The sequence below is a fragment of the Cynara cardunculus genome (assembly GCF_001531365.2).
Source record: "Cynara cardunculus var. scolymus isolate 2C chromosome LG 6, CcrdV1, whole genome shotgun sequence".
NCBI lineage: Eukaryota > Viridiplantae > Streptophyta > Magnoliopsida > Asterales > Asteraceae > Cynara > Cynara cardunculus.
Genome location: NC_037533.1, coordinates 11,525,233 through 11,537,404, shown reverse-complemented (window position 1 = coordinate 11,537,404; position 12,172 = coordinate 11,525,233). Strand labels below are relative to the sequence as shown.

General features: G+C 33.9%; 1 protein-coding gene and 1 pseudogene across 1 annotated transcript in view; both read left to right on the top strand.

Moving 5' to 3' along the window:
• Window positions 1-529: 529 nt before the first annotated feature.
• On the top strand, window positions 530-2,836 carry LOC112514149 (annotated as a pseudogene).
• An 8,179-nt stretch (window positions 2,837-11,015) lies between these two features.
• LOC112514148 (homeobox-leucine zipper protein HAT5-like) overlaps window positions 11,016-12,172 on the top strand; it is a 6,466-nt gene continuing 5,309 nt past the window's right edge. Inside the window, exon 1 of the mRNA XM_025120481.1 lies at window positions 11,016-11,059. Coding sequence (XP_024976249.1) covers window positions 11,016-11,059 — 44 coding nt within the window. The remainder of the gene's footprint in view (window positions 11,060-12,172) is intronic.

Sequence of the window (12,172 nt, the reverse complement as noted above, 5' to 3'; positions counted from 1 at the left end):
TCGTTTGAACTCTTCCATATATATATATATATATACCAAATTAACAAATTCTCATGTGTCATAATAAAACTAAACAAAATTACTATTAAATTAAATTCAAAACAAAATCAACCTCATCAACGAGCATTACAGTAACATACAATTGGAGCTATGGACATTTATCACATGTGATAAACATCAAAATTCTCACTTACATAGATATCACTATTATAATCATTGAATTGGTGTTACAAGTTGAAGGTGAAATTGACCATCTTGATTACAATATAGCTGTCATTTTTCACTTGTTAATTTACGTTATTTACTAGCATCAATCATATGTCTATTAGACTGCAAAATTCTGCATTTGCATTTGCATTTTCCTATCATATGAACTCGACTCTTCATCAATAGCTACACACCAATTTAAGAGATTCACAAGTAGTTTGAGTTGATATTTGCCAACAAATAACTTGCTTTTGATCAAATCATACATATCAATCACATTTATCACACCATTATCACATTTCCTGGGATCACTGGTAAGTCGATGGCATCAAGATTTTGGGTATCAAAAGCTGCTTCATACCTCAAGAACTTTACTTTCAACAAAGGTTTTGCTTCAGCTGGTAAATAATCATTAATATACCTTCAATTCAACACCTTTTACTAATGCTTTCATTCTTGCTTCATCTGTAGTTTCGTTACTCTGATCTTATATGAATTAATTTTGACTATATAAATTCTTTATACAATGTTTGCTACATTGGCATGAATTAAAAACCCTCCCAAACAAAAACCATATCAGTCTATATAGACAGATAAATCCACATAATTAGTTTTATCTATACAGAATTTAATGAAAAACGAACCAAACAGTGTCCATATACACATTCACATGTGGTTTTTGGTAATATGTTCAATTGGTGAAGATCTGAAGTATGCCGACTCACATGAATGGGGCAAATTGAAAGGCAACTCCGCCATCATCGGTATCACATACCATGGTCAAGACCATTTAGGAGACGTGGTTCACGTTGAATTACCGGAGGTTGGTAACTCAAGGAAGCAGTTTTGGTGCAGTTAAGAGTGTGATGGCTACTAGTGATATTAACTCTCTTGTTTCTGGGAAGGTTATTGGAGTCAACAAAGACCTCACTACTATAATTTCCTGATAATTGTTTGGATCGATATGCACAAATAATTGTTTTTGTTATATGATTTGAGCGATCAATATCTATGAGCTGGTAACAGATATATGTCACGAAAATTATGGGATGTTTATCACATGTGATAAACATCAAAATTTTCAATTACAAAAGTACAATAACATTAAACTCAAATCAACGTATACTAATAACTATAAATGGACAAAAAAATGTTTCCATTCACAATTCCATGTACCTTTTATCACATGTGATAAAAAGCCCAAAATATCACTCATGAAAATTGATGGCATATTTTAATGTTATCACACTATTATCATACCTTCCACATCATTATCAGAACTGTTTTCAAAAAAGTTGTCTTCAAAAAAACAATCTTGAGAAAAGCCCCCGGAATCGTCGTTCGAATAACTCGATCCTGTACAAACTTCCTTACCAACAACATTCAATTCCTCCATTCTAGATCGACAAAAATATGGATACTATGAACGATATGAAGAAAAGGAGATAAGAAAGTCAATTGTCAACCTACTATGAACGATCTGGAGAAGAAAATTAGATAAGAAAACTAACCAGAGGAAAAATCATGGATACGTGATCAATCAAAGGGATAATTACAATTAATTAAAATAAAATAACAATTATAAAAACTACTTAATTCCTTTCCTGCCCTTATTAATTTGTTTATATTTAATATAAGTTAATTTATTAATTAAAAAAGCTTGATATTATTGGGTTGTTCTTGCGTTCTCGTAAATCACAGAAGTTTTCGTTTGAACCTTCATATATATATATATATATATATATAGAGAGAGAGAGAGAGAGAGAGAGAGATGGAGGTTCAAAATGAGAACATATGTGTTTTACAAGAATGTAAAAATATTTATAGGTTTCCAAAAAATTGTTAACCAATAATTAAAATTAATAGAAAATAAATTAATTAATTAAAGATAATCATGTGATTTCGTTTTTATTTGTAATCTTGATGACATTCTATCCCTAAAATTACATACAAATAATATACTCATTGATATCAAATCATTATCACAACAAAATCACATAATGAACATACAGAGTAATGATTGTAGACGTGATCATGATTGGTTTTCGATTAGTATAGCATTACCATAACTTTATCACAAGAAGAAATCACATAATTTATCAGATGATTATCACATCAAAATCACATCATAAAAAATCTCCAGTTTATTAAAACATTATCATATTATCATCACAGTAAAATCAGATCATTATGACAATATTATCGTCACAAGACGCATCAACATTTAAAAAATAAGAATAAATATAAGATGATAGAAAATTATGGATAAATGCTAATATATTTTCATTTATTCTAATTTTTATATTGCGTTAATTAATTTGGAGGCCCAGAAGTGTTCTCGTATTCTTATAAAACAAGAGTGTTCTCGTTTGAACTCTTCCATATATATATATATATATAGTTAACGAACAAGAAACCGATGCCAACTTCCCTATCCATAGCTGATGAATGAACAAGAAATCCAAATCCAAGAGTTGAGTCAGTTATTTGATAAACGAATAATTAAGGAATCTAAATTCGCTCCTTGTAATTAGTTGATGAATTAATGAGAACCCTGAACCTAACTTGACTGCCTGTGGTTAATGAGCCGAACAGGAAACCCAAATCTAACTTCCCTGTCAGTAGTTGATGAGCGAACAAGAAACCAAATCCAAGATCCATTTTTTGATGAATGAACAAGAAAGAGGAAGATGATGTTTGTTTTTTTAAGAGGTGCTGAAGTCTGAAGTTTTATTTCACTTCTGATTAATAAGAGGTGGTGCTGAAGTTTGAAATCTGGATCAATAAGACAAACGTCTTAAGTCTGAAATCTAAATCAATAGTTTGGTTTTTGTAAAATCAGGAAGTTCATCTCAACAACTGTTTAAGAGATGGAACACTGTAAGAACCTTTTTGATATCTTTAGACTTTCGATGCTATCGGGAATGGCGTCGGTGAGTTTGTTTATGGAAAGATCGATACTTTTGATAGATGATAGATCGCTGATATAAGTTCTTGTTTTACATTAATCTTCTAAGCTAACTTATACATGCAAAAATTATATATATATATATATATATATATATATATGTAGAGAGAGAGAGAGAGAGAAGAGAGAGAGAGATCTAGAGAGAGAGAAGGTGGGGGAATGCATTTCGCATGGGTGATGAAAGGATGATGGCATCCCTGATGGAGAAAGAAGCAATAGATAAAGAGAATCAAAGAAAATGGAAAATAAGTGAAATTAAGATATTTGTTTACCTCTTATTTATTCAGACCCTATTAATTGATAAGAGACTCTGAAAAAAAAAACAAACAGTCTGAATTACAAAACATCTAAACAAATTAGACATAAGTAATAATTAAGAGATGAAAATGAAAAAAAAAACAAGGTCTAAGAGATTTAAAGAGTCGTGCTTCAATCGTCTTCTGAATCGTCATCGGGAACACAATGCTAATTAAATAGAGTAATTCAGTCGTTTTGATAGATCAATCATAGGAAATAATAATTTATCTACGAGTGAAAGTAATAATAATATACATAATTAACTGGGTTTGAAGGGTTGAAACATATATAATTGAGTCTCTATAGTTATTTCACAGTTATATACATGTTGAAGCACAACCTATTGCTATCGATGCTGGACATAAACGTTGGTTCACTACGCACATGGGATTTATTTTAATACTAATCAATCTCCCTCAATATAATTAACTTTAGAGTCAAGACGCATTGTAATTCCCAAATCATACAAAATCAGAATCAAATCTTCAGATCTAGATCAAGAACAAGAGTAGAAAGAGATTTTCACCAAATCTTGAATAGATTTCTTTGAGAGAATATTAYAWAATGWTTWCAGCTCTAATCTGATTAACAAGTGAAYTAATGACAATTAGAAAACTAATTACTATTTATACTAAGGAAAACAGTAAATACTAACTATTACAAAACATTATAAAGGGAGAACTTGAATACAACTTTAACGCACATTCTTGAACCCAACAATCTCCCCCTTTGGATTCAAGTTCGAACTCTTGTAAATCTGGTCTTTTTGAGTCCGAGCAGTTTCTCCAGCCTCCTCAGCGCATTCCGATATTGCAATTTTTCTTCAAGCAAATTCAAGGCATTAATCAGCAAATACCTATCCTTCGGACTCATCCTCTTTGACTCCGCAGCTTTATCATTATTAACTCTCCTTGTTTCAAGCGCACGTCTCACCATTCGTATAGTGCCATCAGAATATTTATTCAGCTTGCTGAATCTCATGAACTTCTTTATTCGATCCTTGGCATCATATATCACCCCGAACTCCGGTTGTTCAGGAATCAAGTAAAACGGATAGGCTTCAATGTCTTCTAGCTCTTGATCAGGTCTCTTCAAGTTAATGATTCTTTGATTGTCTTCAAGACCCATTTGGACATCAATAACCATAGACACCTTGACATGACTCCACATAAACCTTTTGATCGCATTAAGAGCCACAATAACTCCTTCTTTTCTGTTCGTCATATTCCAGATTTCATGGTACATATTCTCCAAATCTTCTAAATACAAGTTGGAGAAATCAGCTTCGCTAAACACCCAGACCTTACCATCTTGTCGTGTCACTGTGAATACTGGATACCAGACTCTAAGAAGTCTTTGAGCATCAATTTCTTTAATTGTCACGACTCGATGTTTGGTCTGAACTTGGCTGATCGGGAGATGCTTTGCTTTGAGGAACTGCTTGTACTCCATACGATAATCTTTGGTTTCTTTATGGATACCAAGTATCTTGTCAGCGCTTAGAGCTTTACGATGCCGAAGGAAGATGCCAAAATAAACGTCTTTGAGGAAAGGCTCTCTGATTCTTGCCCTGTCATAGCCTGGAAAGTTTGCACGAATTGCAAATGGCACATAATTCTTTGTAAATATCTATGTTGGATCAAATGCTGCTCCAGGAGTATCGGATGCACCAACTTCAACTGTAGTGGAGGATTCAGGCAATGTTTGACGATCATCCTGAAATGGAAATATTGGGTCTTCTTCATTAATGTCAGCTTCAAAGTCAAAATATAACTCGGATGATTCATCAATGTTATCAATATCTTCTCCAAAATCCTGTTCTCCACCCAGTTGTGTAGCAAAAACTTCATTAAAACCAATATTGACCGACAAATCCAGTAGCAGCCTTGTTCCTACTGTGGAGTCCACCGGCTTTTCAATCATTGGCTCGATCGCTGGATTTGTCTCCAATACTTCATCATTTTCTACAATTATTGCCTCAATAATTCTTTCCCTTGCAGATTCCGGGACAGAACTTTCGACGTTAACATCTTGAGAAGCTGGCTCTCTTTCATCACTTAGAGTGCGAGCAGACGACTTAGTCACCCTTTGTCTTTTTTTCTCCCCCTCATGATGATCAGGATCATCCGGATCATCATGCCTTCGTTTCAGTGAGGTGGCCTGAGCTCAGCAAATCTCTTCTAAGATAGATACCCGTTCGGAAAGGGCATCAATTGAACTTTTAAGAACTTGAGTGTTTGATGTGATTAACTTACTAGCTTTAGAGAAGCTAGAAGCAACCACATCCTGAAAGACCAAAAACTCTGAGGCTCTAATTGTGGGGTTTTCATCAATTTGCTGTCTGAGGAGCCCAACCAAATCTGCATCTTCTGCATCAGGGTTTTGAGATGACATCAGTTTAGCGTAGAATAAGGATTTAAGTTCATCCACCGATTGCTCTTGTACAGTCGGAGGCTCAGATACAGGCGGTGGTGATGGCGCAGATGGTTGAACTTCTTCTACTTGCCCCTTCCCCTTCAACAATCTTTTGAGACTAGAAATCTGAGCTTCCATGTTATCCTGAACAACCTTTAGTGCGCCGTCCAAATATTTCCTTGACACAAAGTCTGGTAATATCACTCCTGGATCACTTAGATTACCAGTTGAAACAACAGTTGAGTAAATTGTTGTGCCTACGTTCAATGTTGGCAAAATGGTAGCACTGGTAGGACTTCCGACCGGTCCTTGTGGTTGGTCAAAAGACACAACTCTAGTCGTTCCGGCGAGTTCACTAAGAACCGCAATGGGAGCAACAGATGCTCGAGACTCTTGTGTACCTAAGTGTATCGACTCTAGACTCGAGGTGCACATAATCGAAGTCGTAGGCTGGGCAGCGGCCTACTTGTTTCAATATCTACATTCTTCAAGTGAGAAGTAGGTTGGGCCTTATGCGATTTAAGACCAAAAACAAACAAAAAAAAATAACAAAAAAATTGGATCAAAAAACACTGATTAAAAAAAATCCAAGAACACGAAAAAAAAAATTAAAACCACAAATTCAAACAAATCTTGAAATAGAATGATCAAAATGCAAATCTTGTGTAAAACAAAGATTCACAACAAGATTACGCACAAATTGATCCCAAAATTAACACAAAAACACAAAAAAAAAATTAAAAATATGGATCAAACTTAAAAAAAAAAATGAAGAACACAAGAACATAAAAGAAATTCCAGAAATTTCTTAAAAAAAACTTCAAAACCAATGATTTCTTCTCCTGATTTCGTGCATAATCCTACTCTGATACCAATTGTAATTCTCAAATCATACAAAATCAGAATCAAATCTTCAGATCTAGATCAAGAACAAGAGTAGAAAGAGATTTTCACCAAATCTTGAATAGATTTCTTTGAGAGAATATTACATAATGTTTTCAGCTCTAATCTGATTAACAAGTGAACTAATGACAATTAGAAAACTAATTACTATTTATAAGGAAAACAGTAAATGTTAACTATTACAAAACATTATAAAGGGAGAACTTGAATACAACTTTAACGCACATTCTTGAACCCAAAACGCATCAACTCAAGACATTGCGTATTTGAGCCATTTAATAGTTCTAGAGTATACGCATGTCCGGACAACGATGAAGTGTTATCTCTTATCCTTTGATTCTTGATGTAGCTTTTCGTTTCAAATACAACCAAAAAAGTAACAAAGGCAACAATTCTTTCTCAACATCCATAAAGAACTTTGCAAATAAAAATAATTACAAAACATTACTGAAGGTTAATTTGCACGCTCAAAGAAAAATTTTCATTCAAAAGTTGCATCATTCAAAAGCATGTCCAATAGTTATGTCATCCAAAAGTCATGTGTTCAAAAGTAAAACATCATTCAAAAGCTAGCATCATATCAAAATAAAATGTTCAAAAGCATAATATGTTGCGACTACACGATCTGTACTTTTGTCCTATCATTCTAACCCAACCCACACAACCTTCCGGCTTCAAACACAACCATACTTTCCTATAATCACACTCTCACTGAAGATAAAAGTAGCTACGTGGTACAGCAGGTGATCTGTTCCCCATCCAGGTTCATCCAACTTTGCCAAGCAAGCAGACACATCGTTCAAATATTTTTCCATAATTGCTTTCACAGCCTTAGAAATATCTTCTTCAACTTATGAGTTACTTGATTGTTTACCTTTTTGTTATGACCAAAATTGATCCTAATTATTCTAAAAGTTTTATCAAGCAATCGGGGTCAAAGATGGAAGATCTGAAGATGTCGTTGTGCTAAAACGACTAAGTCTGGAAGAAGACCAGATCCCCTCTGGACGACCAGAGCCTCTGGTTGTATAGACCAGAGCCTCCGCCAGAGGCCTTCTGGTTGTATAGACCAGAGCCTCCGCCAGAGGCCTTCTGGTTGGTCTATGCTCTTGACGACTATCTTCAGAATTCTGAAGGATGATGCTGATCCCATTTTCGATAATGATTATTTCCTTGTTTATTGGATTTAGTTACCTTATTTATAGGATTCAGTTATCATGTAAATATCGCCTATATAAGAAGTGATACAGGCATAGAATAGAAGTGAGATGAATGATCAACACTTTGTAACGTACAGATTCAAACACATCACATGAGAGTCGATTAAGGTTTTTGAGAGAGTTTGTATTCAATAAAGAAAGCGGCGGCCAATTTCTATTCATCTTCTTCTACAAATCTCTCATTTTATATTCCTATTAAATTGTTCTACTGTCAGATCTGGGTTTAACAATTGGTATCAGAGCCAAATCGATTAACTTCTATCGATTCGATCTTTCTGCAGTAGATTCAATTTTCTTGAACAATACTCTTTCATGAACTGCTTCCTATTCGACTGCAGTTTTGACCCAAATTCATCGATTCATCATATGATTAAATGTTTTAATCAAATTCCTTTTAAGGGATTTGTTCTTAGATGAATACGAACCTATTTTGATCATAAAAAATTGGTTTATTTGATGGAGTTTCTTGGAGTCAGTTGAACTTTTGAACCTTGATTTTGTCAGATCTATGCGTAGGCGTTAAGTAGGAGTTCATGGTGCTCACAACCTAAGGCAATGGCGTTTTGTTTGTCAAACCTATAATTATCGCCCATATCTTGAGTATTTGTTCATCGTCTCTCCTTGCAAATTTGAATCTGTAAGAGCTTAAAGATTTATTTACCTACAATCACCAATCCTATATGAATATGGCGATATTCCTTCATGTTTTGCCCTTAGAAGCATCAACAACAATACTGTCAATTTTTTTTTTAATTGACCTGTTGTTTCTTGAAGCCATAAAGCTTAATGTTAATTCTTCTCTCCACTTCTCAATTCCAATGGTGTTTGCTTTGGTTATTCAAGTTATCTCCAATTGGATCAAACTCTAAAGCTAAATTCCTATTCAAATTGCGGTTCAACAAAAGATTCTTTGTCATAAGACTGGTTGCACTATTTTGTCAAGAAATTCACACATTTACCTATCATTAGTTAGATGAATTTGCTACTTTTGGGGTTGAGTGGCTATTCTGTGCTTCAAAGTATGTGTTGGGTTGTAGGCAGATTAAAGTTGCATTATGTGCAATCAGTGGTGTTGCATTCACATTGAATCTGATTTGGTCTAAGAGTTGAAAATGAAGAATAGAGAGCTACATTCAGGGGGGGAGCTTGAAGATTCCATCCATACCAAGCACACTAAAGCTTTATTGAAGAAAGCAAAAGGGAGAAGACCTGAAGACTTCATGAGGATGCTTGTTTTATAAAAATTTGGGGGGAGATTGTTAGGACCAAAATTGATCCTAATTATTCTAAAAGTTTTATCAAGCAATCGGAGCCAAGGATGGAAGATCTAAAGATGTTGTTGTGCTAAAACGACTAAGTCTGGAAGAAGACCAAAGCCCCTTTGGAGTGGACGACCAGAGCCTCTGGTTGTATAGACCAGAGCCTCTGGTCTCTAAGTCCTTCAGGACCAGAGGCCCTCTGGTTGGTCTATGCTCTCGAAGACTATCTTCAGAATCTTGAAGGATGGTGCTGATCCCATTTTCGATAATGATTATTTCCTTGTTTATAGGATTTAGTTACCTTATTTATAAGATTCAGTTATCATGTAAATATCGCCTATATAAGAAGTGATACATGCATAGAATAGAAGTGAGATGAATGATCAACACTTTGTAACATACAGATTCAAACACATCACATGAGAGTCGATTAGGATTTTTGAGAGAATTTGTATTCAATAAAGAAAGTGGCGGCCAATTTCTATTCATCTTCTTCTACAAATCTCTCATTTTATATTCTTGTTAAATTGTTCTACTTTCACATCTGGGTTTAACACTTTTCTCTATTTACTTGCTTGTGTACTACGACGAGAATCACACTCTTGTCCTAAAATTAGGGTCGGGATTTGTTGAGTATTAGGAACTACCTCAACATCTTCACTCGAGTGATCAGAAAGGGGGTCGGAAATGTCAGGAATACTAGAACGTTGCCCATGACTTTCAGTTCCTATTACTTGAACTCCATCAAACAGTTGAACACAAAGATCGGGAAAAAGCAGTCTTGTACTCCTGATTGGTTCTACATATTTGCTTCTTTATTTTAAAAAGGATTATATAAATAAATTTACGAAGATACCAAATGCAAACTGATATAAAATTATAAAGATACCTCAATTTCTATTTGTCACTCTTCATTAGTTAGATTAAACGTGTTAGTTGTTGGGTCATACACGTTGTCTGTTTTGTTTTTCAGTCTCGTCCATACATTGTATTTTGCTTTCAAATAATCATAGTGGTTTTTCATTTGTTTTTTATCTTTGACGAAGTTATGTTTGTTTTTAAGCATCTATGCAACATTCTTCCATGAACGCGACTTAAGATTGGTGCCTTCCTGTCCATGTGTAACGACCTTATGTATACATGCTTCAAGAAATGTTCGCACCACACTCTCTTTTTTCCAGTTTATTCTACGTCTTTTTGGTTGTGAACCCTCACCAACAATGTCTATACCTTACAAATAACGACATTTAGCAAATCAAGATTGAAAAGCATAGAATAAATCTCTTATAATTCCCTATCCAAAGCATTCTATCATCAAAAAAAAGAATACCAGAATATACATAAAAAAAATTAAAATATTGTTGTAACAACCTTAATGTTACTATCAAAACTAGAACAACTCCCCTATTCCACTCATACATAACAATCTAAGCATAGGATCGAAACTTGGTACGAAGCATCCCAAATATATCAGAAACTGTTTTAGTGGCCATCCAACATATTAAGTGGTTGCACTAAGGAAATATTTTAAATGAAGTTTAACATAATGAAATTAGATCATCCTTCCAACTTCTTCACACAAAGATGAACAATTATGAGTCTTATGATATGGATACAACAGAAAGACACTAGATATTGTTAGTGAAAGGGTTTTGCATTGCAACATTAGGGTCTATATAATGAAGGTAATAATGATTGTATTATATATATGTATTACAAGTGAAAACAAGAAGTTCAAAAAGGCAAATGGAGGGTAGAGTGGTGTTTGAAGCTTTGCTCCAAACCCAAAGGCTGACTTTTTCTTCACACTACAAGGAAAATGGATTTTAGAGAAGGAAGTTCTAGAGAAGGATTTGGATGTGTATCTAAAGGTGTTGTTTAGGGAAGGAAATACATGACAAAACTGAAAAATGTACCTGAAGATAAGATGACTTTCAGAGAAAGATTTCAAACCTAATAATATGCTATGTATATTGGTCCTAAAGCTTTAGAGATGCTTCTTACATAAAACGTATCTAAAAATTGACTCAAAAGCTTTAGAAACACTTTTTACATTGTCGCTAAAGAATAAAGTATTTTATTTTTATTTTAAAATTAAACAAAAGGTTTTAGTTACTTTTTTATAATTTTCAAAAGCGTATCTAAACCTTTTCTATTTTTGATAAATCAAATTTATATAATAAAATATTATTGAAAATCAAAAGGAGAGTCGGAGAGGAGATACGAGTCCTGTACTTGAAAATTTTCCTACTTGATAAAACAAATTTCCTACTTCGATCTTCGATTTCGTTTCTTGATCGAGTTTGAGTTCAATTTGTCTCATATGTTTGATTTAAAGCTTGAAGATTCATCAAGTTACGGTAGGCGACTTCGGTTTAGGGATTGTGGATTCATCAAGTTATGGTAGGCGACTTCGGTTTAGGGCTTGTGAATTCATCGAGTTGCGGTAGGCGACTTCGGTTTAGGGCTTGAGGATTCATCGTAAGCGACTTTGAGTTTGTCTTCGTATCTTCATTTTCATTTTTACTACTTGGTTTGCCTTGTTATGTTTATAATGTAAAATTAGGTTTGCTTTGGTTACATGATTGACTGATTTGTATTCGGTGGCTCTGGTTTATTACAATTGATCATCAAAGAATCTTATTTTGGAAAATTTCCTTCTACTAATGAATTAGGATTTTTGATAATGTTCATCATTTAATTTCCTTCCTCCTGTACTTGAAAACAGACTCAAAAGCTACGGTTTAGTATAATATATGATTATATGTACTTATTTTGAGCTTTTAGATATCATTTTTTGGTTAAATATAATATGTAACTATATATACATACATGACTTATTATGTCTCAAGATAATTGCAACTTTGACTTACAGATCATATAATCATGCTCTTGCATTCAAG